Source organism: Trichomonas vaginalis, chromosome I, assembly GCF_026262505.1.
Source record: "Trichomonas vaginalis G3 chromosome I, whole genome shotgun sequence".
In the NCBI taxonomy this organism is placed as follows: Eukaryota; Parabasalia; order Trichomonadida; family Trichomonadidae; genus Trichomonas; species Trichomonas vaginalis.
This window is the reverse complement of record NC_067203.1, coordinates 2,453,320-2,479,899: the sequence shown is the minus strand read 5'-3', so window position 1 is coordinate 2,479,899 and position 26,580 is coordinate 2,453,320. Positions and strand designations below refer to the sequence as shown.

The 26,580-nt window shown below is 34.7% G+C and overlaps 20 protein-coding genes and 2 pseudogenes across 22 annotated transcripts, besides 1 other annotated feature; 8 read left to right on the top strand and 14 right to left on the bottom strand.

Annotated features, from left to right (window-relative positions):
- Positions 1-17,276: part of a mobile genetic element that runs on past the window's edge.
- On the top strand, positions 1,020-1,439 carry TVAGG3_0915460 (protein of unknown function, DUF4108 family; the record flags this gene model as incomplete). Its single annotated transcript, XM_051251986.1, has 1 exon — positions 1,020-1,439. The coding sequence occupies one exon, from the start codon at positions 1,020-1,022 to the stop codon at positions 1,437-1,439; it is 420 nt and encodes a 139-aa protein (XP_051077560.1).
- On the bottom strand, positions 1,456-1,914 carry TVAGG3_0915450 (uncharacterized protein; the record flags this gene model as incomplete). Its single annotated transcript, XM_051251985.1, has 1 exon — positions 1,456-1,914. One exon carries the CDS (start codon positions 1,912-1,914, stop codon positions 1,456-1,458), a length of 459 nt encoding a protein of 152 aa, XP_051077559.1.
- On the top strand, positions 1,951-2,826 carry TVAGG3_0915440 (protein of unknown function, DUF4106 family; the record flags this gene model as incomplete). Its single annotated transcript, XM_051251984.1, has 1 exon — positions 1,951-2,826. The coding sequence occupies one exon, from the start codon at positions 1,951-1,953 to the stop codon at positions 2,824-2,826; it is 876 nt and encodes a 291-aa protein (XP_051077558.1).
- Positions 2,842-3,247, bottom strand: TVAGG3_0915430 (annotated as a pseudogene). The gene has a single exon. A coding segment is annotated over exon 1 (406 nt).
- On the bottom strand, positions 3,495-4,409 carry TVAGG3_0915420 (organellar and viral DNA polymerase type B; the record flags this gene model as incomplete). Its single annotated transcript, XM_051251983.1, has 1 exon — positions 3,495-4,409. The coding sequence occupies one exon, from the start codon at positions 4,407-4,409 to the stop codon at positions 3,495-3,497; it is 915 nt and encodes a 304-aa protein (XP_051077557.1).
- On the top strand, positions 5,163-5,363 carry TVAGG3_0915410 (uncharacterized protein; the record flags this gene model as incomplete). Its single annotated transcript, XM_051251982.1, has 1 exon — positions 5,163-5,363. One exon carries the CDS (start codon positions 5,163-5,165, stop codon positions 5,361-5,363), a length of 201 nt encoding a protein of 66 aa, XP_051077556.1.
- Positions 5,392-5,943, bottom strand: TVAGG3_0915400 (uncharacterized protein; the record flags this gene model as incomplete). Its single annotated transcript, XM_001295841.2, has 1 exon — positions 5,392-5,943. The coding sequence occupies one exon, from the start codon at positions 5,941-5,943 to the stop codon at positions 5,392-5,394; it is 552 nt and encodes a 183-aa protein (XP_001295842.2).
- Positions 6,279-6,662, top strand: TVAGG3_0915390 (uncharacterized protein; the record flags this gene model as incomplete). Its single annotated transcript, XM_051251981.1, has 1 exon — positions 6,279-6,662. The coding sequence occupies one exon, from the start codon at positions 6,279-6,281 to the stop codon at positions 6,660-6,662; it is 384 nt and encodes a 127-aa protein (XP_051077555.1).
- TVAGG3_0915380 (uncharacterized protein) lies at positions 6,697-6,850 on the top strand (the record flags this gene model as incomplete). Its single annotated transcript, XM_051251980.1, has 1 exon — positions 6,697-6,850. A coding segment is annotated over one exon (154 nt), but the record flags the coding sequence as incomplete, so codon positions are not given.
- Positions 7,313-8,005, top strand: TVAGG3_0915370 (cytochrome B-C1 complex subunit 6, mitochondrial family; the record flags this gene model as incomplete). The annotated part of the gene is made up of 1 exon (XM_051251979.1): positions 7,313-8,005. One exon carries the CDS (start codon positions 7,313-7,315, stop codon positions 8,003-8,005), a length of 693 nt encoding a protein of 230 aa, XP_051077553.1.
- On the bottom strand, positions 8,055-8,317 carry TVAGG3_0915360 (annotated as a pseudogene). The gene has a single exon. A coding segment is annotated over exon 1 (263 nt).
- Positions 9,786-10,749, bottom strand: TVAGG3_0915350 (uncharacterized protein; the record flags this gene model as incomplete). The annotated part of the gene is made up of 1 exon (XM_051251978.1): positions 9,786-10,749. A coding segment is annotated over one exon (964 nt), but the record flags the coding sequence as incomplete, so codon positions are not given.
- Positions 10,796-11,380, bottom strand: TVAGG3_0915340 (phage tail repeat-like family; the record flags this gene model as incomplete). The annotated part of the gene is made up of 1 exon (XM_051251977.1): positions 10,796-11,380. The coding sequence occupies one exon, from the start codon at positions 11,378-11,380 to the stop codon at positions 10,796-10,798; it is 585 nt and encodes a 194-aa protein (XP_051077551.1).
- TVAGG3_0915330 (uncharacterized protein) lies at positions 11,400-11,555 on the bottom strand (the record flags this gene model as incomplete). The annotated part of the gene is made up of 1 exon (XM_051251976.1): positions 11,400-11,555. The coding sequence occupies one exon, from the start codon at positions 11,553-11,555 to the stop codon at positions 11,400-11,402; it is 156 nt and encodes a 51-aa protein (XP_051077550.1).
- TVAGG3_0915320 (uncharacterized protein) lies at positions 11,993-12,868 on the top strand (the record flags this gene model as incomplete). Its single annotated transcript, XM_051251975.1, has 1 exon — positions 11,993-12,868. A coding segment is annotated over one exon (876 nt), but the record flags the coding sequence as incomplete, so codon positions are not given.
- On the bottom strand, positions 12,949-14,400 carry TVAGG3_0915310 (keratin-associated protein family; the record flags this gene model as incomplete). Its single annotated transcript, XM_051251974.1, has 1 exon — positions 12,949-14,400. The coding sequence occupies one exon, from the start codon at positions 14,398-14,400 to the stop codon at positions 12,949-12,951; it is 1,452 nt and encodes a 483-aa protein (XP_051077548.1).
- TVAGG3_0915300 (uncharacterized protein) lies at positions 14,419-15,267 on the top strand (the record flags this gene model as incomplete). The annotated part of the gene is made up of 1 exon (XM_051251973.1): positions 14,419-15,267. The coding sequence occupies one exon, from the start codon at positions 14,419-14,421 to the stop codon at positions 15,265-15,267; it is 849 nt and encodes a 282-aa protein (XP_051077547.1).
- On the bottom strand, positions 15,272-15,514 carry TVAGG3_0915290 (serine threonine-protein phosphatase family; the record flags this gene model as incomplete). The annotated part of the gene is made up of 1 exon (XM_001296330.1): positions 15,272-15,514. The coding sequence occupies one exon, from the start codon at positions 15,512-15,514 to the stop codon at positions 15,272-15,274; it is 243 nt and encodes an 80-aa protein (XP_001296331.1).
- Positions 15,533-15,895, bottom strand: TVAGG3_0915280 (uncharacterized protein; the record flags this gene model as incomplete). Its single annotated transcript, XM_001296331.1, has 1 exon — positions 15,533-15,895. The coding sequence occupies one exon, from the start codon at positions 15,893-15,895 to the stop codon at positions 15,533-15,535; it is 363 nt and encodes a 120-aa protein (XP_001296332.1).
- TVAGG3_0915270 (phage tail repeat-like family) lies at positions 16,035-16,853 on the bottom strand (the record flags this gene model as incomplete). Its single annotated transcript, XM_051251972.1, has 1 exon — positions 16,035-16,853. The coding sequence occupies one exon, from the start codon at positions 16,851-16,853 to the stop codon at positions 16,035-16,037; it is 819 nt and encodes a 272-aa protein (XP_051077546.1).
- A 64-nt stretch (positions 17,277-17,340) lies between the features above and the next one.
- On the bottom strand, positions 17,341-18,848 carry TVAGG3_0915250 (protein ubiquitination; the record flags this gene model as incomplete). The annotated part of the gene is made up of 1 exon (XM_001296332.2): positions 17,637-18,710. The coding sequence occupies one exon, from the start codon at positions 18,708-18,710 to the stop codon at positions 17,637-17,639; it is 1,074 nt and encodes a 357-aa protein (XP_001296333.1).
- Positions 18,849-21,264: 2,416 nt separating this feature from the next.
- Positions 21,265-23,995, bottom strand: TVAGG3_0915240 (armadillo (ARM) repeat-containing protein family; the record flags this gene model as incomplete). The annotated part of the gene is made up of 1 exon (XM_001315277.2): positions 21,534-22,274. One exon carries the CDS (start codon positions 22,272-22,274, stop codon positions 21,534-21,536), a length of 741 nt encoding a protein of 246 aa, XP_001315312.1.
- Positions 23,996-26,580: the final 2,585 nt, after the last annotated feature.

Here is a 26,580-nt window from a genome sequence, read left to right as displayed (position 1 = left end):
GCTTGGGATATCTTATTGTCAAAGTTAGAAGATTTTTCAGTTCGAGGTATAAAGTTTTATACACCTTCTCCAAACTTCTATTCTATCTTCACTGGATATAAATACGAACAAGTAGAATGGAAACACAGTATTATAGAAGCTTGGTTAGACCATGTCAAAGAAATTATATGCAATGGAAACGAAAAGGTTTATGAGTATATCTTATGTTGGTTTGCAAACATCTTACAACATCCAAGTGCTAAAAATGAAACTGCTCTCATTATAATTGGAAAACAAGGAACAGGTAAGAACACATTCTTTACAGATATCTTGTGCAAACTGTTAGAAGGTTATTCGAATCCGAATATGACAAACTTAGAAAACATCTGCGGTAAATTTAACTCTTCTATTGAGAATATGAAACTTATAGTTTGCAATGAACTTCAAAGTATAGATACAACAAAAGTTTTGAACTCAGATGCTTTGAAGAGTCTTATAACAGACAAAGTTGGAGTTGTTGAAAGAAAATATAAAGACTCAAGAGTTTGTGAAAATGTTGCAAACTTCATTATGGTTTCAAACAATGTTGTTCCGATGAAGTTAGAAAGTTCTGACAGAAGATATGTAGTTGTCAGAACGTCAGATTCTCATATGCAAGATACAGAATATTTTGACGCTTTGTCAGAAACTTTGACATCTGACTTTTACAACCACTTGTTCTCATATTTCATGACATTAGATATTTCTAAGTTCAATCCAAGACAAATTCCACATACCGAAGAGAGACAAACATTGTTAGAAGCAAACAAGAGTGTTTATGAACTGTTCATAGATGAAACTGACTTTGTGTCATTAGATGAAAGGTCATTGTACGATTCGTATAAACAATATTGTCAAGAGTATGGTTATATGGCAGCTTCTAAACGAACATTCTTGGCAAATGTCAAAAGTCTTTTAGATGTTCAGAATGGTGTATATACAAAGAAAAATTTTTCTGAGTAAATTTTAAAAAAAAAATATTTTTTTCTCCGATAGAAAAGATGACGAAATTCATCTCAGTAAACAAGTACATGACAGAAGTCAAAGATAAGTTAGCTCCATTCACATATTTGAATGTTTACTTCTACAATTTTGAAAAGTCTACATTTGACAAAATTTGGAACATTGCACCAGTTAAGTTTGCTATTGTGACTAAAAATGGTGCGAAATTTGAAGACTTAGACATAGAAGGTTTGTTAGCAGTCAAAGAAAATTTTGACAGAAAGTTCTCAAAACTCGAAGAAGGTAAAGCATACAAACTTGTTATACCTTATGAACCAAAGAAAGCAGACGACTATGAATATTATGAGTCTAAGATAGTTGAAGTTCAAGGTAAATTGGGTAAAAAGATTTTAGAGTCTAAGCCGGTGTTTGCTCCTAAAGAGGAAGAGAACATTGACATTGACCCAGAAATGTTCTAAAAATAAAATTTTATTTTTACATGTCAAATTTCTTTTTCTCTGGAACTGGTTCAGGTTCTTTCTTCTCTTCTACTTTTTTCTCTTTCTTTTCTTTCTTTTCTCTCTTCTTCTTTTCTGGTGGAGTTATGTCAAATTTGGCGCAACCATATTTATGTAAAAGTTCTTTGTCCTTTAATAGCTCTTCTATTCTGTTTTCTATTTCATCTTCAAGAACAGCGCATGTGTCTTCTTTGCATTCTAAGAACTTTTGTTGGACTTCATCTTTCCAATCGGTGTCATCTCTGTCAACAAGTCTGTCATTGACAAATTTTAAGACTGCTCTTTGTAATGTTTTATGGTTCTTGTCATATTCCCAGAAACAGAACTTTAGAACAAATTCACCTTTCTTGTTTACACTATGTAAGATTTTATGGTCGACAGATGTTTTGCTGTCAAAAAGTTTGTCTCGAATATAGATAGCGAAATCGCTAGACATTTTCTAAAAGATAAAAATTTTAATTTTTCTAAAAATATGTTAGAAAAAAAGTTTGCTGACATTGACAAGAAATTTGAGAATGTTTTAAACAAGAACAAGAGGAAGTTAGAAAATGCTCAGATAAAGCCTATACATGACAAGTTCTTATTTGCTCAGAATGGTATAACAGGTCTAATTGCACCACCTGGGTCGGGTAAGACTTTCACTTATCTTAAAATGGCTGCACAACAACAAGAACTAGATGAGAAGAACCCATTCTATGAGTTAGTTGTTATTTGTAGTACTTCTGGTCAATTTGACCAAACCGTCAATTCGTTCAAAGATATTATAAAGAAGTCTAAGTTAGTATGTATAAAGGATACTGAGTTGTTAGATTGGATAAAGAAGTACCAAAGAAGAGTTTTGAAGTATAATGCTATAAATGAGTATATAAATTCTAAGTTTAAAGACCCAAATGAGGAAATGCAGAGAATATTAGAGAAGAAACACTTCAGAAACAAACAGAAAGAGATAGAATACATTTCGAAGAAATTGCAATCTTACGATTGGAAGACATACCCTCATAGATGTCTTCTTATCTTAGATGACTTTGCTTCTCATCCTTTGTTAAAGAATAGAGAACAAGATATGTGTCGAATTCTTAAGAAGCTCAGACACTTTAACATCTCAGTTGTCATTTGTGTACAGACAGCAAAGAGTTTAAGTAAGGATGTAAAGAGAATACTTACTGACATAATACTTTTCCCCGGATTGTCCGAAGACGATTTCATGGAACTTATGAAAGAGTCCATGGCAGGTAAGTTTGACAGACATGAACTATGGGAGAAGTACAAAGTCATACAAGACCCTCATACTTCTTTCAGAATTCATATCTACGCAAACAAAGTTCAAATTGTAAAAAGTCAAGCGTAAAAATAAATGGTTCATTTACTCTGCTTGTTTGAAGTTGTCAAAATACTCTGTTATTTTTTCCTTTAACAATGGCAAATCTTCTTTGAAGGTAAGAATTGTACAACCTTTCATATCATAGTGTGTTTGAGGTAACGTATCTTGAACTATTTGTTTCACATCTTCATAGAGTTTTGGCGAGTAAGATTTTTTACGTACTCGCTGTTCTTCACTGTTTTCATAGAGTTTTAGGCGACCCCGAAAAAAGTCTGTCTAGAGAAATTTCACGATTTTCATAGAGTTTTGGCGAGTGGGATTTTTTACCTACTCGCTGTTCTTCACTGTTTTCATAGAGTTTTGGCGACCCCGAAAAAAGTCTGGGTCGCAAATTTTTACGATTTTCATACGGAATCTCTTCTCTCGGTTTTCCGAGGGAAGCAAGCATATGAGGAAATTCATGAAATTTGGTCATTTTTCAGCAAAAATATAATTTAGGTGAAGAGGTGAGATCTCACCTCTTTTCTCACCTGTTATTTTAGAAGCGTTTTACATGGTAAACGTTATTTTTTAAATTTTGTGAAAACTCAACGGTTTGACACAAGCCATTTTACTCAGAATTTTGTTGCTGAATTCAATAAAAATATATTTTAGGTGAAGAGGTGAGATCTCACCTCTTTTCTCACCTCTTTTTTTTATAAGCGTTTTACATGAATTGTACGATGTATATTTGAAATTCTAAACAATTTTGTGGCTTCTATTTCTTCTGTCAGTATGTCAAAAGTTTTCACAATATTGAATGTATCTTTATATTTCTTCTTGACATCTGAAAGAAGGAAATCGTCAGCAGTTGGATAGTTTTTGTTTAGAAATTCTAACATGTCCATTTTATTTTCTGCTGGTTTCTCTGCTTCTTTCTTTAAGTCAGCATAGTCGTTTCGCATACGTTCTATCTCTTTGACGGAGTAGTTATATTTCCTCATTGCTGCTTTACATTTAGAACATTGTGGGTTCATTTTAGCATTGTACATTGAAATTTGACCTGCTAGAACAACTAAGGCGTCAATGGTTTTCTTTAACTCAAAAGTTGCGGGTTTTATTTGTTCGTTCCATACTTTACCTCTTTTATCTTTATCTCTTATCTGCCATACACATTCAGCAACTAACGAAACAAAGTTGTCGTAGGTCTTAAACTCCCCGGATTTGTAAAGGTCAGAAACATTCTTATATACCATGTCGCAGTCTTTGTCCATGACTTTGTGGTTGCAATGAAATCCAAGAAACTCATAGTTAACCTTACGTATGAACTTCTTTATTTCTACTGAGTCAGTTGGTTTGACTTCAATTTCTTCAAATTCTGGAATAGTTAGTTTTTGTTGTTGTATTTCAGGAAGTTTAGGCAAATGGTCAATAATATCCTGCATTTCATAAAGATACTGTTCATTTGTTTCATCTTTCGCACTACAGTCTAAATTACTTGTTAAAAGTTCTTGCTTTATCTTCTGGATTTCTGTTTCGAAAGTATATGAAGAAGGAATGAAGCTTTTCATCTCTACCAACATTGACGTAGGATTCATGACTAACGAGTTTGGTGCTGTTGTTGCTAACATGTTCTTACAATAAAAATAAAAAATATTTTTTAAAAAAAACTAACTTTATTTTTTATTTCGGGAAAATTCATGAAAATTCATGAGGGTGAAAAAAGAGGTGAAAAAACGGGTGAGATCTCACCTCTTCACCTAAATTACATTTTTTGGTGTAAATTTCATGATTTTCGAGAGGGTGAGAAAACAGGTGAAAAAACGGGTGAGATCTCACCTCTTCACCTAAACTTTATTTTTGCTGAATTCAGCAACAAAATTCAAATTGTAAAAAGTCAAGCTTGAAAAATCTAAGTGTTTAGTCTTAGTAAGATGGTAGCTTCTTAAAGCAAATACCATTGCTGAGTTTTATGTACGTGAAGAGAAGTACAATGAATTCAATTACGAGTACAATTGCAATGACAACTAAGGCAACTATTTTTGTCTTTTGCCAGCAAGAGTACTTCTTCTCTTCCAATGGTTCGGCAGAACTATACTCACTCATGAGAAATGCCAAAACGGTTTAATAGAAAAAGTGTCATTTTTTCATGTCCGCAGACTCGAAGGTGCAACACTTCCAAAATACCGACGAACTCAGAAGAGCAGCATGGCAGTATCTTCTTGACAACTTCTTTGAGTTCTCCAGGTACACCTTGGAAAATGCTGAAGAACTCCGACACAGAGAATTTGGAGAAATTGCACTCCAATACTACCTTGACAAACAAAGGGTAAACAAAGGGTAAAATAAGACTAAAAACTTAACGTTTAAAAAGTGACACTTTTATGAGCTCCGAGTCACCGAGAAAACTTGGTCAGATGTTAGCAGCTTACTTCCCTGAGGAGGATGGAAGCGTTACATACATAAGGTTCAAAAACAACGAACCTGGAATTGCGTACCAAATTCGCAATTACATGACCATGGAAGAGTACGAAAGGTTCCTACAAGAGAAACCAGCTCTAAACAACTCAGAAAAGAAAGAATAAAAAGTTTAACTCGTAATTGTTTATTTTTTTACTTGTATGGGCAAGCTGCAAGAATGAAGTCGACTATCTCAGTCTTTGTCTTGACCAGTTGGACGGCTCTTGCGAGTACGTCTGTTTTGCGGTCTCCAGCTGGTGTCTGACCTTCGTAATTGCGCATGTTCTTGAGAGCTCCAACTGTAAATGATTGTAGGATGAAGAGTCTCTCAGACTGCTTGAGGTAGTCTTCACGGTCACGAACCGAATCTGTGGTACGAGTCGAATCGGTCGATTTGAGGGAAGAGACTGAAAGCCTGTCATCTTCCATCGGGGCTGTGGCATACTCTTTGCGTAAGCGGTTCAGACCTTCTTCGAAGTCTTGGTCTCTCTTCGATTGAGATTGAGATTGGAACAACCAAGGGTTGGGGAAGTAAGGCATAGGCTGAGGAGGAGGGTAGTTCGGGAAGCCTTGTGGTGGGTAGTAACCTTGAGGTGGAAATTGGTAGTAATTTGGTGGAGGGACTTGCTGAGGAGACTGTTGTGGTGCTGGGGCTGTCGGTTCTTCTGGTTTGGGAATCGGCTCGGTTGGTGGGACGTCGGACATTCGTTTGTGTCCTGTCGGAAGGAAGAACTTTTTCTGTCGGAAGGAAGAACTTTTTCTGTCGGACATTCGTTTGTGTCCTGTCGGAAGGAAGAACTTTTTCTGTCGGACATCCGTTTGTGTCCTGTCGGAAGGAAGAACTTTTTCTGTCGGAAGGAAGAACTTTTTCTGTCGGAAGGAAAAACTTTTTCTGAAGTTCGACGAAAAAGTTCTCAATTTTCGAAAATTTGAATGGTTTACGGACGGACAACTGGAAGAGTTCTTCCTGTCGTCGGGGAAAATTTTTCCCTTTGTCCGGAAAATATTTTCCAGTTGTCCGGAAAATATTTTCCTGTCGGATGGAAGAACTTGGAATGCAAGAAGGATTTGACGAGGCAATTTACCTAATTGAAATTAACAACTGCGTAAAAGACTACTTGCGCAAGGTCATGAAGCCCAAGGTCAAGTACACCACTATTTCTGGAAGGGCTACACTTCAGCTCGAGACTTCGACTGGAATTCCAATTCAAATACCAGACGGGACAGCCTACGATGGCATAAAGGACGCCAAAAGAGAAGCTCTTGTTAAGTTCTTTGCAAAGCGCCCATGGATAAAAATACCAAACAAGGAGAACCCCCTACCCCATATGAAATTGGCAATTCAGTCTCTCCTTCACTTCTCGGGTCAGCCGTTCTACATAACCTGTGAAGGCGACATCCAACCAGTTCAGTTCAAACCTTAACGTTTAGAGTAAAAACATTTTTTTCATTTTTTGAATGAAGCAAGTTAAATTCGTCCCACACCAATCTCAATGGACCGATGAAGAGTTTCAAGCTATGGTTGAAGGTGTTGAGAACGACATAGACGGCGAACTTGAAGGAGCTCAAACCACAATTGCAACCAAAATTGCAGAAGTCAAGGAACAGATAGCTCCTCTTAAGGCAACCAAAGCTACTCTTGACCTCATGGATACTTACCGTTTAGAAGTCAAGAGTGGAATAAGACAATTAAATTGAAACTTCTAAACTACGAAGCTATACTCCAAAAGTTAGCAGAAATGAGAAGACTTTACCAGAGCTACTTACATGTAAGGGACTTACCTTCAAGCAGTCCGACCAAAGATGAATTTTCTGACATTGTCCCAATTTTGTCCGAAAGTCAGCTCAGATGTTTTGAACTGCTCCCAACATATCCAGAATATGAAAATTTGCCTGAACTCTTTCGGTTCCTCAAAAAACGTTTTTTGGTTCTCATGTTCGAAACTTTTATCGGAAGAGACAACAAACGTTCAGAAGAAGAGCAAGATATTATTTTAAACTTGTTGTATGACATAACTGTCATAACAAGCTTTTTGAAGTAAAACCGTCATTCTCAAACCACTTCATTTTTTCGATGTCCGAACAAGCACCGAAGCCAAACTCAATGGAAGATGTCCTTTCAAGGTTGCCAGACAAGCGCCCAGTTCAAATTCAAATTCTGAATTTGAAAGCTCATCTGACAAACACCATTAAGACTCTCCAAAGTAGTCTTATGACAGAGATGAAGGAACTTAAAGGTGAGTTCCTCATGAACCAAGCTTCCAATGAGAAATGCCTGAACGATTTCACGGAAACCTTGCGCATTTACAGGAGAGAGAACCGAGACCTTGCCAGACTCATCTACCGTTTCTTCGAAGAGATAGACGCCATCTGGAAGGTACTCGGAAAGGACAGAACATGCAACACCGTACTTCGTGAGTACCAAATTGAAGAAGGAATTGTCGAGGAAGAAGAGGAAGAAGAGGAAGAAGAGAAACACGAAGAAGTTCCTGAAGCCGCTACATGGGCAACCCTTGTTGCCGATGACGGTTACGAAATTTCCCAACCCTACCCATACCAAATCCGCAACAAGGAGACAGGCAAGGTTCTTACCCCAGTCCTCAACAACTTGGGACACTTGAACCTTAACCTTCGGAATCGCGGTTCAATCTCCATGGGCAAGCTTGTCGCAATTTCAATGGGTTCCAAATCCAGGCAAGAAGACGAAGGTCAGCACATTGACGGTGACAAGCTCAACAACCGTAAGGAGAACCTCGAGTGGTTCTAAGAGTAAAAAAATTTTATTTTAGGGGGAAACCCCAAGTAAATTTAAGTGTTTATTTGGATAAGTATGTTAAATTAAGGGTAATTTGCAAAATTAGTTCCCGACCTTTGAATTGGGCTCTTTCGTTATCCCAGTTGCGTAGGAGGTCGTCCCAGAGGAGTTGGTAGAATTGCCAATCCAAGGACGATTTGTCCTCCCAGGCATTGAGGATGTACTGCTCGTAGAGTTTCATGACCTCTGCCTTGCACCAGACACCCTCTCCCTTGGAACGTAAGGCTTCTTCGAAGTGCTCGATGCGATTGGCTGCGTGACCATCCGAAATGACACTTTTTGTCCGTTTGGTCAATGTTCGTGTCTCGTGCCATAGTCGACGAAAATACAGACAAACAGGTTATATATGAGTTTGAGACCAAGAATGGTGTAACTCGACCTGTCCGATTCAAAGACTCCGAGGGCGACCATGAAATTAAACGGAAATTAGCTAGAAGGAATATAAAATGGACTGGTTGCCACCACCTCCACTCCACCACCTTTACCTGTTCCTCAAGTAAATAAGCCTTTCCCGTTCCCAAGAATTCCCACATTTTAATTCAAATTCGAATAAAAATTTTTTACTTCATGCAATGTTTTATTTCTGTGCCGTCTTCAAGTATACCCCAATATTTCCTTTTCGATATTACATGAACTTCGGTGAAAATTTTGTCCAATTTGAATTGACCCATCTTTTCACCGACCATACCCATTTCAATGAGTTTGTTGTATCCTTCTTCGTTCGTCATGAGTGCGTCAATGTTCTCATAGTAAACCTTCACTTTGGATTTGACTTCGGAGAAGAATTTGTTGTAGTTGTCAAGGACTGCCTTTGCGAACTGAGGGTAAGACCAATGTTCGACAATAGGTTTTAATGTGGTTACTAAGCCATTTGACCTTGAGTGAATTCGTACTTCAAAACAAAAGGAGAAAACCTTTCAACAAAGTTGTCGACCTTCTCATAATGTTTACTCTTCATCTCTTGAGGTTTCTTAATGGAATATCCCATGTCGAATTCATAAGCAATTTGAGTGTCATTGCAAGTTTGGGGTTTGAAGCTTTCCTAATATCATACAGTTGTTGTATGACTTTTCCAACTGTATAGTTCCTTCCGGGAACTCACCATCTTCGTTTGGAATTCCAGTCGGAATATATTGGACAAACCTCATGTATGCAGCGTTAAGGTCGACATAGTATATCTTTTCGTTTGAGTCGAACTTGTCGCAACCAATTGGTCCAGTTTGTGGAAATTCAAGTGAGTCTCTTATCTTCTGAGAAACTTCTCCTGTTATCTCATAAACATCGTCGAAGCAACCTGTTTCATATAAAACCTTCTGACCTAACTCAGAAGCTCTCCAATACAATTTGACGTCAATTGGATGTCTCAATGGAAGTTTGTTTATAGCATCTTGAAGTTCTTGCAACCTCATTGGAAGTTCTTCTGGTTCAGGTTGGTATCCGAACAATCCAACTCCTTGTGGAATTGTGTACTTCTTTTGTACTATAACTTTGTCCGGAACAACTTTTGGTCTTGCTAACAATGAAAAGTTTGTTTCGTCTTTTGGTACAAAAGTTTCTGTCAGCTTGTCATCTGGAATTGGTTCCAACAAACCTTTCTCGAAAAGAATGTTTACAGCTCTGACAATGTTGCACTTGCCTTTTCCGAACAATGGGTTTGTAAGACTTTCGTTCAACATGAAGTGGTTGTGGACAATTACAATCTTCAACCATGGTAAATTGAACTCAACAACATAGTCGTCATGTGAAGAACCTTTAGCTGTAGGTATGTTGACTCGGATATTGACATTTGCCAACGGTGCAATTTTTGCCAATTGACCTCTGAGAATGTACCTTGTCTTCACACATGACTCAAGATACTTCATTTTCTCATCTGTAACAAGACCAGAGTTCCTGAGACATGTAAGAATACAAGGTTCATTGACAATTGTTTCAATTGAATTGTAAATTCCATACCTTGTCAAGTCAATGTCAGACTTATTTATGAACGGGAAGTATCCAGCATGTTGTCTGACTGCTTGAGGGTTAGGTTGGTACCATTCGAACTTGACACTTGCAATTCCTTCAATTGCATTCAAAATGTCTGAGTCGGAGTCAACCATTTGTTCTCTCTTTGTAGTCTTGAAAGCGTCAAGAAGCATTGCAGCTGTTGTGACATTGCCATGTGCATAGTAAATGTGACCCTCCAAATCTGTTATGGTCAATCTGAGATTGTATCCTTTCTTATTTCCATCTTGTATGGCAGCAAGTACACCCATGAAGCCTTCTTTGTTCTTTCCTTCGTCAAAGTTTACTGTAAAGGTTCGACCAGAAGTAATTTGACTTCTAACTTCACGATACTTCTCATATGCATATCTTGTTCTTTCCATGGGAGCATGTGTGTCTTCACCTTTTCCTTTTTTCCTTCTCAAAGGATGCAATTGTTCGTCATGTTTCCAGTAGAATCTGGCAAAGCCGTCGTGTCCCTCAACTTGAGGTTCACTAACATCGAAAGGCATGTCCATAAGACGTTCTTCTTCTAACCTCTCTAGTCTGTTTGGATAATTGGCACGTGCTGTTTCCAAATCCATTTCGTAGCGAAGACCAGCCAGTTTGTCATAGACTTTTATGGGTCTTCCCTTCCTATATTTAAACTTCTTCGAAACTCTCCAACCATATCTTTGCAACTCTGCTTTTATTCTAGCAGACTTTCTATCCATTCTATATGGGGGCATTTTTATAAAAATAAAAAAATATTTTTTTTCTTTACTTTACATAACCGCCTGCTGCCATAAGTCTTTGACGCCAACCCATACCAGCTAATGAAGGTTGACTTGGTTTAGTTTCCAAACTAAACTTTGGTTTTGGTTTATCTTCAGTTTTTGGTTTTTCTTCTTCTATTGGTTTTTCGTCACTTTTCGGTTCCTCTGACTTTACCTCACCTGCAGGAACAGTTGTGTCGTCAACATCTTCATAAATATCATATGCCATTTGTTTTTGTTTTCCTTTCAACTTTTTGTGTTTGTTGTAAAGTTTAGAATATTTCGACTCTAAGTCAATGAGATGTTCTATAATGAACTGTTGGTCAGTGAAGTAAACTTTTCCATCTGTTGTCTCGAAAGCTCCTTCAGACTTCAATATTTTATTTGTGAGAGTCTGTTTCTTTTTTGAGATACTAGCCGTTCCATTTCTATGAAAAGTGACTTTATAGTTAGGGTTTGTATTTCCAGACCTGGCACTTTCTATTATTGAATTTTTCTCTTCATCTGTAAGTTCTTTGACAGGTTTTGACAATGGTTCTGAACTTTTTGTTTGTGGTGTCAAATCTACCGTTTCAACTTCTTCGGTCATTTCATCTCAGTAAAAAATTTTAGTTTGGTTTGTTTTCAACTGGTTGTTTAGGTTTTTTAAGTCGGTCTAAAACTTCCTGAGGTATAGGAAGAACTTGACAAACACGTGGTGGTGTAACTGCTGGAAGCCGACAAATCCATCTTGAACCCATTTGTCTCAATGCTGTATTGTTCATTTCATCTCAGTAAAAAATTTTACATTCCCCACGTTTGAGGCGGTTGAGGTTGGTTATTGTTTACCCACTGTTGTGCATGGTTATATCCTCTGTTAAAGAATCTTTCACCTTGGTCCATATAGTGGCCTGCTTGGTTATAGTAGTCATTTGCTTTGTTATAGTAGTTTCCTGCTTGTCTTCCTACATTGTCCATCCAGCCTTGAACTTTTCCTCTTGTTTCAGGATTTGGAATAAGATTTGCTGCATCTCGTGCTACCTCCCAACCTTTCTGTACAGTTTGTATAATAGGTTGTGCTTTCTCTTTCAGTATACCTAATGTACTCAAAATCTTCCTTCCAATTCCAAATGCACCTCTGGCTATTGTTCCCACTGCGGGCAAAAATCTAGATGCGACTCCTGCTAATGCGCCAAATAAACCCATTTCTTATGGGTTAAAAATGACGAATTCAAACAAGGACCCGTATGTTTCTAAAGCGACAAAGAAAGCACTCATGGTAAAAATCTTTAGTTCAACACCAAATGCTTGGTTTATGGATATCTTGGAAAACATTCCGAGGTATAGAGAAGATGGACCACCATACTGGCTAATATTTGTTGGTCAAAACACAAGATACTGTGAAGCCATACCATTATGGTCCAAAAATATTTTAGATGTGAAAACTGCTTTGACAATATTCGTTGACAAATACCATCCAACAAAACTGACATCTGACTATGAAAGTTCTTTCAAATCAGACGATATTAAAAACTATCTGCGTTCAAAAAATGTAAACCAATATTTCATTGTCGACCAAAACCATTCTGCTCTTGGTGTCATTGACGGTTGTATAAAAATGTTAAGAGACTTAAACCAACCACAAGGTGGTGAAGCAAATGAAATGTCATATGACGACAAGTACAGACACTTCTCCATGGCAAAGATGAGACAAGTTTTAAATATTTACAATAGCCGTAAACAAAAAGGTTTGGGAAACCACTCCCCCGAAGAAATGAAAAACAACCCCGACTTAGAGAAAGACTATATATTTAACAATTTAGTCAAAAGAGACAAACAAGAAAGAATGCCGGGCTTCAAACTTCAGAAAGGTGACAAAGTAAAAATAGAAATACCTAAACGCGACCCATATGAAAATACTATTGACTATGACAACAATGGGAACCCGACAGGTACTCACATTCGTGTTCGTAAAAATAGAAGAAAGTATACAAGAGAATATTATGAAGTTTTAGGCAAACATGGCAAAATGTACAGACTGCAAGCAGAAGATAAAACTACTATTGTCAGACCTCGTTTCAAACTTGTCAAAGTTCAAGGTGGTATACTTTCAAAGACAGTTCCTAACAAATATAAGACAACTCCTGACGAATATGCTAAAGAAGTTGAAAATGACGACTAAGCATTTCTATACCATGCGTAAACTGTCATGTAAGGTGGCATGTAGTCTTTACTTTGTCCCGTTGTTTGCGTATACCCTGAAACGCGATGTGTATGGTTTCCTTCTCCCTGTGTGTTACCCCAGAAACAATTTATAGCAAACTGAACGTTGTCTTTAACATCATATCCTTTACCTTTTGTCATTGCTGACCAATCCCAAAATCTATGCTTATGCCAACCTGCTTGAGATGTACTTAAATCTATGTAGTGACTGTGTGCAGGTAAGTTTTCACCTGAAATCGTTTTACTTCCACCTGTTTCCTTTGAAGAGTTTGCACAATACAAAAACCTGTCGACTATTTGAGTCCAAGTTCCAAAACCAAGTACTACTTCTGGTCTGGTAGAGTTCATTGACGTATAAATAGAACCTATAGGATATACTGTTTGAAGTATTTCTGTCTTTAATGTTTGAAGCTCTGTTTTGTCAGCTTTCTTATCTAACATTGTTGGTAGTTCATATGCTTCAAAGTTTCTGGCATGCTCTTCAATGTTCCTGCAACTGTTATCTAAATTGTTAAGAGTATCTTTTACGCTTGTACTCGGATTCTCTGAAGGTGCACTTGAACCAAGGTCAAAGTTCAATACTATGTCGTCTGCTGTAAAAGTTGTAAAACTTGTATGTGTATGGTTCTTATCCGCTTTAAGGTCTAAACATCCTGAAACCCATCCTGTATCAGCTTTAGTTTTTAAAATCTTTGTTGTCCGTTCATGGTACAATTCAACCCTTTCTTTAATTTCATTGTCTTTTTCATCCACATATTCCTTATCTGCCTTCTTCACTAACGCACTAGCCATACAACCCCTATCTACTTTCTCCTCTAACTCACTGTTGACATAAGTTTTATCTGCTTTCTTTTCAAGGCTAACGTTTAAGTTTGTAATATTTGCAATGGTATGTGTATGTCCAACGTCACTTTTCCTGTTTAAGGTTTCTTGTAAGTTTGTAATATTTGCAATGGTATGTGTATGAGTCTTTTTAGAATATTCGTTTTCAGCTCTTGTCACTTCACTTGACATTTTATTGTCAACATATGTTTTGTCTGCTAGTTCAGGATGAGTATGTTCTTTTGTTGCATATGTTGCATCTGCTCTGTCATGTTCTTCTTGAACTTTTTCAATGACATACTCTTTGTCAGCTTTGTTGTCAACATCTGCTTTCAAAAGAAGTTCTTTTATAGGTTTCTCGTTTAAAGTTCCTTTTGTTGGATTTATACAGACAGTATGGTTCTTATTGTCTTGAAACAGAAACTCATCTGTCATTGGGTTCATTGTCAGTTTTAAGTTTCCTTCTTTCAATGACTCAGATATCTTAGAATAGTTTGAAAAGTTTGTTGTGTTCTTATTTAGAGCTTGTATAATGAGTTGTCGGTTGTGTTGTATTTCTCTCATAGACGCTGTTTCTTTCGACATTTTTATTCTAGATAAAATATGCTTTCAATAGAAAAAGAAAATTCAAGAGTTGCTACAACTAAACCATTAGATGAACTTTTTACTAATGTCGGTCAAAAGTTTGAGACAGAGACCGTAAAGCATGAAGGCTATCGTTTTGACTACCCATTGAGATGGCTAAGAGACCCATCCGTCACAAAAGCTGTTGGCTTTCGTAGAATGAAGTTCATTTCAGAAGCCATACATGGTTTCCCATTTACGGTCGGTTTTGAAGTTCGATACTATAACAAAGAAAAACGTACGTATGAGAAATTTGAACAGGGAAAACTTTTACAAGTTAGTTTGCTTGTAAACTTAGAAACAACTCTTCAAGCTTTTCAAGAAAAAATAAACGATATCTATCTCGAATATGCAAACCAGTTTAACATTGACGAAGGAGAGTACCATCTCGATATTATATATGACAGGAAAAATGCAACTGTTAAAATCGATAGAATAGAAGACCTTGGAGAAAACGTTTATATTTCTACAAAATATAACAACTTGGCATGGTATAGGTTTTTGAGGATGTTAAATCAGCCTGCAGCATATCCAGTACACCCGAACTTTTATGAAGTCGAAAACCCTAATGGAACATATGAAAATGTTTTCGACCAAGATGCTATTATAGTTCATGCTTCATTTTCTGGTGCACAAAACTCTTTCTTATGCTTGGCAAATGACTTTTACGAAAAACCTACAAAGCTATATGAACCGCCGAGTGGAAGTATTTCAGACTTTCAAGTATGGTTTACTACAGATGGAAGAAAGAGAATAATTCCATTATACCACGCGTTTTACTTAGAACTTAGTTTCATATACAACTACTATCGAACGGTAAAAATATGATTTTTTAATACGGTTGAGGTGTTGGATTTGGTTGCCAACTAGACTGTGGTGCAGGTTCAGGCTGTTGTATAACAGGAGCTTGTTCTTCTGGTTCAGGGTCTTTAGGTATAATACCAACAAACTGACCTACTCTTTTACCAATATTTTTGACTCCGTTCCAAATTCCTCTTCCGACAGATTTTATTCCATTCCATATACCTCTTCCAACATTTCGAAAGAAGTTTCCTATTCTTCCAAAGAAACCCATTTTACTATATGTAAAAATCTAATGTCCGCCTAGTCTCTTACGTTTCCTTCTGAGTTCCATTGCATTCTTTAACTGGAGCTCATACATTCTATTTCTCCTCTGGTAGAAAACATATTCCGGGTCAACTCCTGTGTTCGCGTCATCTGCATAGAGTTGTTTATATCCCACTTCAGGGTTTGTATAAAACTCTTTCCATCTCATATTTGCATACCATGGTGGCAAACCTAACGCAGCGTCATTTGACATGGCAGTTTGCATTTGTACATCTGTTGGCACTTGACCATAGTTTGCCATTGCAGTTTGTATTCTAACTTCATTTGGAATATTCTCTGGGTTTGGTTGTCCAGGTTGCTGTGCATTCGCTAAGTTCTGTGCGTCCATTTAATATTAGATAAAAATATCTCTTACGAGTACATATGCTGAACATTTGCTGGCATTGGTTCATCTTCATATTCTCTATATCTTTCTGCCATGTCAAATAAGTAAATGACACAATGGAAAAAACCTAAAACAAGTAGTCCTATTTCAAACCACATTTACTTACCAATAAAATTTCTTTGTTATGACACTTTCTCCGGTTTATAGGACCTCTCTCATATTCTATCTTGTCATATCTAAACTCATAGTCATGTATGTCCTCTAACCATCTCATAACGGTTTCCAAACCACTTTTATCGGATGTAAAGTAAAAGCATGGATGGTTATGTAAAACGTCTAAAGTTTCTAAAGAGTCTCTCAAAGTCCAGTCTACTTGGTATTGAAAATCCCATGTGTTATAGAACGGTGGGTCTACTATAAAGAAAACATTTTCCTTGTCTTTATATTTTTCATACAACTCTGTCCAATGACATCTCACAAACTCTATACCCTCAGTATATTTTTCTATGTTCTTTTTGAAAACCTTTGTATAGTTAAGATATAAAACTTTTGACATAAGTGTTTCAATGTCATGAACTCTTATAGAACCACTATATAAAAGTCTAGCAGATATACTATCCCAGTCAATATATTCTGCTTTTTTCAAAACCTCTCTTACAATATTTTTCTTATCTAATGGTATACTTTCCATCTTACCTATAGGTATCTTTTCTTTCAACTCACTCAATATTTTGTTTGTGTCTGGTATATGTTTGAGACGGTTCATATAGTTGTCGAAGTCATTGCATATAATCTTTGAGTCAGGAAATATTGTATGGCACATATGGGATATATAGAAACTTCCACCGAACAAATCTACAAATGTTAGACCATTCGGTAGTTTCTTAAGTTCTCTCAATAGAATATCTTTACATCTACTCTTATTTCCAAAGAACGGTAACGGTGGTTTTGTAAAATTCATTTTATATATATAATAAAAATGTTTTTTCCTGAAAAGTGACAGAAAAGTGACAAAACATGAAAACTACTCGGTCAAAGTCTTGTCAGTTTTGTAAAATAACCGTCCTATCTTGTTTTAAAATGGAGAAAAGGCTTCTCAAAGTATACTTCCTTGGAACGCCCGTAACTTTTCCTGTAGCGACGATAGACCCTTACTTGTCCGGACAAAGTTGTACTATTTTGAGTCCTCTACAAAAAAAGTCAACAGCAACGACTCTCAAAAATTTTATGGGCTAGAAGGGGCGCAGCCCCTGGGAAGCCCCCTATACCCAAAAAAAACCTCATTTTATATAAACTTCATTTTATACTAACATCTTCGGGGCTAGAGGGCACGAAGTGCCTGGAGGCCCCACTCCCTTTTTTTTTTTTTTTTTTTTTTTTCTTTAATGGATCTACTCCACTCATATAGTTTCTAAAAGTTTTTTCAAAAAAAAAAGCAATTGCCACTACTCTTTTTTACCACAATTCAATTTTTTTTACAAAATAAAAAATTCGATGTGAAAATAATTTAGGAAATATTATAGCACATATAAAAATTTCAAAGATTCAAACAAAATTGAGAGCACGCTATGATTCAAATTGAGCAACTATGATTCAGCTCAACCACCTATAAAATAAAGAAATTTACAGTCTCAGTATGCTCCAGTTTTAAGGAAACAAATACTTATATTATATATAGGGAAAAAATATTAACTTTATCTTTTGTAACAATGATTGAGAGATAATAACCAAATACATCAACAAATTATTTTCTTGCAATTGATAATAAATATTCTCTTACTGCTCCTTTCGAACAATCAAGTGCTGTTTTTCCTTCATTATTCTTTGCTTCTTTATTAGCTCCAACTGAGATAAGATATTTAACAACTTCAAAATGACCATAACATGATGCAAAAATGAGTGGAGTATCTCCAGAATTATCCTTTGCTTCTTTATTAGCTCCAACTGAGATAAGATATTTAACAACGTCAAGTTGACCATTAGCTGATGCTTTAATGAGTGGAGTAGATCCAGAATTATCCTTTGCTTCTTTATTAGCTCCAACTGAGATAAGATATTTAACAACGTCAAGTTTACCACCTATTGATGCAAGAATGAGTGGAGTAAATCCTTTACTACCCTTTGCTTCTTTATTAGCTCCAACTGAGATAAGATATTGAATAATTTCAAGATAACCATAAATTGATGCCCAGAATAGAGCTGTACCACCATTTTTACTGTTGAAATCTTTGTCACAGCCACATTCAATGAGAGATTTAACAAGTCTCAGATTTCCTTCTAAAGATGCATAATGAAGTACATTTGTACCACAAAAGTCATCATTTTGTTTTTTCCAAAGTTCTTCTTCACATGCTTTTTGCATCATTTTTTGATTTCCTTTTTCTGAAATTTCTTCAAAGAATTTGTAGATTTGATTGAAATCTTCAGAATTTTTAAGTTTCGAAATTTTCGAAAGAAATTCTTTTGGTAAATCGTATCCTTCTTTCGCTTTGAGTTGAGAGTGAAGAGTTTGCATCTCTTTCTCAACGTTTTCTTTTTCTTTTTGGATCCGAATTAAATCTGCTTGAAGTTTTTCGATTTTATGTGCTGTAATGGATTGATCCTTTTGCAATTGTTCTAAAAAGACAATAATTCCTTCGAAAACTCGCATCTTCATGTACTTTTGAACTGATTTAAGTGTTGAAACGGCATCTTGTAGGTTGTTTATTGAAACATTTGCATTTCGAGTGCAGGCATACAATTCACGTGCTGAAATGACAGAATGAGATTGCGCAAGAAGAGAATTGAACTCGTCAGGTGTTAAATTCGCGAATTTCATGATTGATTCGATATCTTCTACTTCGAATGTGCTAAAGAGATTATCCGCTTCAATATAATCTTTGATATGTGAGCCAATATATTCGTAGTTCAGAACAATTCCCTGACTCATTAAAATTTGTAAAGTGGTAAATTTATGGAATCCACATAATGATAATTATGAATATTCATTTATTTCCGATTACATTTTTATATGACTTGTCCGCAAAACATTCAATACACTGAGAATAAATTACATGGCATTTGTCGTCAAATGCCATGTAAAACTCTCAAAAGCTGAGCCCCTTATTGCTGGGTGAAATCACCCATGTTACAATGTATATTGACTATAAGAAAGGCTACGATTATCTGAAATTGATGCTTTTCCTACAATCAATTTTGAAGATATTTTATAAATATACCCAGATTTTCCTTACTTTTACCACTCCCCATGTAATTTCTGGGGAAAACGATAATTCATTTTTTTTATGGATGAATAGATCGTTTTCCTAGAAAGGACCTCATATCTCTGGCTAAAAAGAGTGTCAGATCCTAAATAGATTATTGATCTAGTGTACAAATCCAATAAAAAGCCTATTTTTTTGGCTTTTTTGGTGCTCATTTTTTCGAAGATCTACATGAATATGGGGAAACCATCGGATTTTTTTGGTTAACCCACATCTTCATGTAGTCTGGACTATCTTTCCTCGAAGGACCTCTTTACGGGTGTAAAAACTCATAAAGTTCTCAAAAGATTCATTCTCGATCTCCATGCTGAAAGAATTTACAATAAAAAAGAGATCTACGCATCAAACTACAGCCATAAATGAACTGAACCCCTAAAGCTCAGCTCTTAGTTTATCAAAAACGTCGAAATCCTTCTCATTGCAATCAAATTTTCTCAATAACTCATAAGAAAAATCGAATTTTGATTAAGCCGATGTTATAGGTATCACAAATACTACAAACTTGAGCAATATCGAAATTGCCAGCAAAAGTTTGAAATTGCATTGCTCATATTTGTTTTGTAAACTAAAAATCTGCTTATATTATTCATTAATTTTTTATATATTATTCATATACTTTAATAAAAACAATACTATTTCACCTTAAAAATGAATTTCATAAGTCAATATTATTTTTTTGAAAATGTATCAATTTTCGATTAAAACAACATGAGAATAAAATTTACGCAAAATTATTTTAAAAAAATGGTTTTAAAAATTTACAATTGATGAAGAATAAGATTGCAAGAAGTTTTGAAGTTTAATTTTAAGAAAAAAAATTCGGATATTATTCATGGATCTAAGTAGGGTTGTTAGATTCCCGACGATAGGTGTCTTGGAAGATTTGCCTGGTGTCATCATAGTGTCTTTAAATCAAAAATTTTATTTTGGAGTTAGTTTTATTGATTTTTCAATAAAAAACATTTCTAAAACAAGAAAATAAAACGATAAAATATTTATATTTTATATAAGGATCTTATATATTTAAAATAAATATCATTTTATTTTTTTCATTGGTGTCTGTCAAACCATAATACACTATTCAAAAATTCAATGTGTCTTGCGGTTTCAAAAGACACCTTCAAATTGAACGATAGCACAGACACTATTGAATTTTACCCATTGTATTTAGTTTTTACCCTTTTTATTTTTAAGAATTAATGACTGAAACAGCCGTTTTGCTATGACCTCAATCACTTTTATTTATTATTTTAAATATTATTTAATTTTTATTATTTGAATAGGCCAACTTATATTTGAGAAGCTCAATTTGAGACCACTTAATACATTGAAATATCATAAATATTGAAATATTAAAAAGTGTATTTCAAAATATTGAAATTATAAAAATTTATAATACTGAAATTGAGACAAATTAATAAATTCAATGTGTTTTTTTTTGAAATAACTCTCAAATATTATTTTTTTGTTTATTTAATGATGAATAAATATGATTGCTTTAGTCAATCATAAAAACTAATTTAAGTTTAAAATAATGAAAGGATAATTTGATCGTTTTTTAAAATACAATTATTTTTGATGATTTGCAAGAATCTTTGAAAAGAATATAATATAGGTTCTATTTTTGTAAAATTTATCCAAATCATGTATTACATAAATTACGATTAAAACAATGAAAGAACCAAAAAGTGTGTTTTGTGTTTTGTTGTTGCGTGTTGGATGCGGGATCCTGTTATTTCCGAAATCGACAAAAAATTTGGAAATTTAATTTCCGAAATCGAAATTATATTAATGTTTTTAATATTCTTATATCAAAAGGATTAAAGTTCATTAAGAGAAAAACAATTCTTCTTCTTCAATCTATTGGCGCATTGATTTCTACACGCCAATAAGGAAGGGAAAATTATAAGACACCATGGTGTCTTCAAAACGCTAATTTTTGATATTTTTAACAACCCTAGATCTAAGTAATCTGATATTTGAGTATCGGCACTATGCATAAAACATATATTTATAGTTTTTTTGGAGTTTTATGATTTTAAATATATTCAAATTTGGCAATCCAATAGATTTTTAAAAAATAGGTAAATAAAAATAGATTACATATGCAGCAGATTTAGAACATGAAACAAATCTTATAGTGACCCAAAAAAAAATTCATGATCCAAAAAAGAAAAAAATTGGCTAAATGAGAATCAAACCTTGGCATAATGAATCATTATGTAGGATGTTTCCACTACACCGTCAGTTCGAAAAATACCCTTGGTGGTTCTATTTAATAGCTACTCCCAACGATAGGCGGTGTCCCCAGCTTTAGAGGGGTGGTAAAAGTAAGGAAAATCTGGGTATTTTTTTTATAACAAAAAAACAAAATAATTTTAAGGATTAAGCGCAGTTAGGATGTCTTTAAGTATCAATAACGATTTCTCTGATAAATCAGCATCATAAAGTGACAAAAGAATGTCAACATCCAAATTTTCTCTTAATAACTCAATTGGCAGCCTGAAAAACAGTATAGAAATAGAAACAAGTATGAATTCAGTCAGATCTTGTCTGTTTTCATCCAAAACATTAATCAAATCGCTGATTATCTTCATTTGATCGAGATTTTCGAAAAATGAAGGATCAGAAACTTGAATTAACCTCGACATCAACGCGCAAGCAGCTTCTTGTATGCTGAACTGTGCATACGACATGAAATCAATGACATTAAAGACTAATCCGTCTTTGATAAAAAAAGTATGAGCGAGAAAAGGAGCTCTTTCAAGGAGATGACTCAAGAAAATCAATATATCCCGACATAAATCGCTTTTAGCAGTCGAAATGTTGACTTGCACGCGTGGAAAAGGAATAAAATTTTCAAAATCAAAGTCATCGGGTAAAACAAACAAAAGAGAGTTAAGAACAGAATATGCAACAGATATATGCATGGCTAATGTGGAAAAAAGTGACGCTAAAACGTTTTTTTGGTGATATTCAGGGTCATTCAAGTATCTTATGATAATTGGCTGCATATTGAGCTGTATTGCACGGGAAAGTATATAAATAACTCCATCGTTGATGCTTAAATCGATGTCAGTTCCTGTTTTTGACTTGAAAAATGTCCAAAGGTCTTCCATGACGTTTTCGTCGTCTTGCGGCAGTAACTCGAGTATACTGTTGATGTATTTGATGTCTGATGGTATAACTTCTTCTGTATCTTTCGGAATAAAAAATTCAAAAAATTGTAAAAAAAGTTTTGGATGTAATTCAGAGAGTGTTGCGACCAGGTCCTTGTAGGATTTGATGGCGTAGTAGTTTGTTGTGTTCAAAATGTCTAAATACAATTGAATTTTATCTTCTTCAATAAGGAAATGGCTTTTATCGGGGAACTTCGCTGAAAGGAAACTCAGTATCTGTAATGACATCACCTCCTTTTTTTGTGTAATATTCTTTTATAGATAAAATGGCATCTTTAAATTTTTTCTCGAATAATGGGGAATACTGGTGTTTCCCTCAATGCGAGCGCGAGCGAACGCGAACACTTTACGATAGCGAGCGCGAGTGAGCACTTTTTCCCTTATATGGTAAGCATATAAATCTATAGGCATATGCACCATTGCAAAACTATCTTATAAGACATTGGTTTATTTACAAATTTCAGATAAAATGCATTTTTTAATTGAAATTTCATCAAATATATTCAAAATATATTAGTCACTTTTTGAGAGGAGGGACGATGATTAAAAAGTGAGTATATATATTTTAATAGTTGCTTGATACTTTTTCGGGCTTATTTATAAGCCCGTAAAAAGTATCACAACTATTTGCAAACTAATAAGACAAGAAATACTCTTCAAAAAAGAAGTACTGACACATTTGACTAGTAATGAAATTAAAAAAGAAAAAAAAATTAACTTCCGTCTCATTATCTTTGATAATTTTTCATGCCAAACCAAATTAGAGAGCATCAAACTTTAAAAACCGAAATGTCTGGTCTATGCTTTAAATATTATCATAAAATAGAGTAGATTTTTCAACTATTTCGAATACGGCATAATTTCAAAAATACAATTTTGATTCAGCAGTATATAACAAATTGAATTCATTATTGATGTAAGCAAAAACACAAGAGTTTAATGACTATTTATCGATGATTTTATCCTTATTCTATTCAAATAAAAATTTTTCTTTTGATATACACCGAAGGATCAGGCGAGAAATAATGCATCATGATACGATTGCAAACCAAACCATTAATTAAATTTTTTGGTTCACAATAAATTTATTTTAACAATTCGCTACGGCGAACTTTGATTTTCCGAGATGCAATGAATTTTATATCAAATAAATACCAGCAAGTATGCTATCCTTCAAATGCGAGCTTGAAAATACGTGAGTTACAAAATACCCTATATTTCCAACTCTTGGAAAATTTTCATGACCCCTACCCAGGGTCCTAAAATGGGTATTTTCCTCACACAGACACCGTGGTTTTTTGAGCCGGGAAATAAATAGCGCAGACAGTTTCTACATATAGAGACATGCTTATACTTAGAGTTTGACGGGAATCTAAAGTGATTTTTTTCTGCATCGCGAAATCTAATGCAATCTCAAAATCATGAAGAAACTGCGAATCGGAGCGCAATTTTTAATATGTTAATATATAAAGGTACCCCTACTACTGCAAATGCTTCAAATGAAAATCTAAGAAATCAGATTAATTTGATCACATTAGTATAGTATTGGTCAAACCAAAAACTCATATGTTGATATATAGCCTATAGATATTCATATTATCTACTTTTCATTGAATTACATAAGATTTAATAATCTCATAAATATTCTTTTTAATTTTCCGAATTCCATGTGCATTTAGATTGCCTATACCTGTATATAATAATTCTAGAATGGTTTGGTTAGATATTAAGTTTTTTAGATTAATATTTTAACATTTTGATAAAACAAGCATTTGTTCCATTTTAGAATCGCCATTGAACTCTAGTTTGACTAACATGATGTTGTATGATCAAATAAATTCTAACTTCATGAGATAAATTTTGAAATTAGAAAATGCGATATCTGACTCAAATATTTATATGAACACATTTAACATTCAATGATAAACTAAAGTACTATACAGCAGATTCGATTTGGCTTATATTTTATATAATCAACTAATAATCCTATAAAATTGTGCTATTCACGTTGCTCAAAGATGTATTGAACATTCACTACTTGTGTATTGATAAAATTAGATATAGATTCTAATGTAAATCGATATTTTGAAAATTCATATATATTTTGTCTTGGTTTGGCATTTGATCGTGTTGAAACCGGAATTGCAATATATATCATCTAAATATATAACTATCAAAATATGAGCTATAGATTTTTAAATTATTCTCCTGAATATGAGTGACTAACATAATTATATTGAATTGAGTAGTAAGAATCTTAAATATTAGAATCTGACGATAATTTATTATAACTGTATAAAGGAACAAGACTATAAATGATGATGAAAATAAAGATTAAATTTAAATCTGAAAATTTGAAAACATTAAGTGTATTGTGCACTCTTGTCGGTCACAGTGTCTCATTCCGGGAGACATTGTCACTGCATGTCTCCCGGAATGATATCAAGTTCCCCATTCATAACTTGAATGCGGAACTGTGACCGACAAGAGTGTATTGTGCACTCTTGTCGGTCACAGTGTCTCATTCCGGGAGACATTGTCACTGCATGTCTCCCGGAATGATATCAAGTTCCCCATTCATAACTTGAATGCGGAACTTTGACCGACAAGAGTGTATTGTGCACTCTTGTCGGTCACAGTGTCTCATTCCGGGAGACATTGTCACTGCATGTCTCCCAGAATGATATCAAGTTCCCCATTCATAACTTGAATGCGAAACTTTGACCGACAGGAGTGTATTGTGCACTCTTGTCGGTCACAGTATCTCATTCCGGGAGACATTGTCACTGCATGTCTCCCAGAATGATATCAAGTTCCCCATTCATAACTTGAATGCGGAACTTTGACCGATAAGAGTGTATTGTGCACTCTTGTCGGTTGAAAGTTCTGCAATCAGAAGAAGATTGTTGAACAATCCGCCATTCCAGGAGGCATGAGCTTGTTATGTCTCCTGGGATCACAGATTGCAACCTAAAAGATGTGCATATGCACTTCTTGTCGGTTGAAAGTTCTGCAATCAGAAGAAGATTGTTGAACAATCCGCCATTCCAGGAGGTATGAACTTATTATCTCTCCTGAAATGGCACATATTTGATAATTCATGGAGCAGAACTTTGCACGCAATCAGACAAAAGATTGCGACAGAGTAACTGGGAAGACAGCAACTTGAAGCGATAAGCTGCTTGGGTGCTGTCTCCCAGATGCATCTGTCGGGCAAAGTCTCAAAGGAGCAGAACTTTGCACGCAATCAGACAAAAGATTGCGACAGAGTAACTGGGAAGACAGCAACTTGAAGCGAAGTTTTGTTTTCGAGTCTTTGGTTAAGAAATCTTAACAAAAAAACAAAGAAAAAAATCAGATAAAGTTGTCAATAACTTCATCAGTTAATGCTCACCTATGGGAGGTGTTTTGCGGGAGCTGGGGGTATCTTGGTGAGTACTCAGGAGGCCAAGAAGGGCACCCCAACCGACATTATCCTGATGAATTCAGTTGTCAACCATTCTGAAAACCGCCGAAACCGTCATGTGTAGAGAAATTGTTTAAATTTATTTTTTTCAGATTTAAATAAAAATAAGAAATTTTTACTATTATGGATTTTGAAATTTTTTTAAATTAAGAGTAGGAGATGAGACAAATTTAAATTTTTAAGAAATATTTGGAAGGGCGTAAGATACGCCAACTTAAATATATTATCAATGAGAGAAAATCACTCAACAAAAAAACAATTCTTTCAAAAAGTTTGACATTGATCTTTCTAATACATATTTTTGGAAGGGCGTAAGATACGCCAACTTAAAAATATTATCAAATGAGAGAAAATCACTCAACAAAAAAACAATTCTTTCAAAAAGTTTAAAATTGATCTTTCTAATACATATCCTATGGAAGGAGTTTACATTCTCAAAATAAAAACCAGTTCAAAATCTTATTATTCCTTGAATAAAAATCATTTAATTTCAAATCCATTCCAAATCCTTAAATCTGTATTAAAATCATTTTGCAACAACCAATACAATACAAATTACATTTCCATATATCTTCTTGTCCATTTTAATTTTTTATCTCATTTTATTTAATTTTATTTAAAGCATATACACATCGAGATCCTTTACACATAGTTATATAAAAGTCAAATACATAATAAATTCTTAATTCTAGAGATATCTCAAAATCTCATTTTTTTAATTTAAAATACCTTTCATTTTTCACAGTACGATCACAACAAACAAGCCATTTACTAATTAAC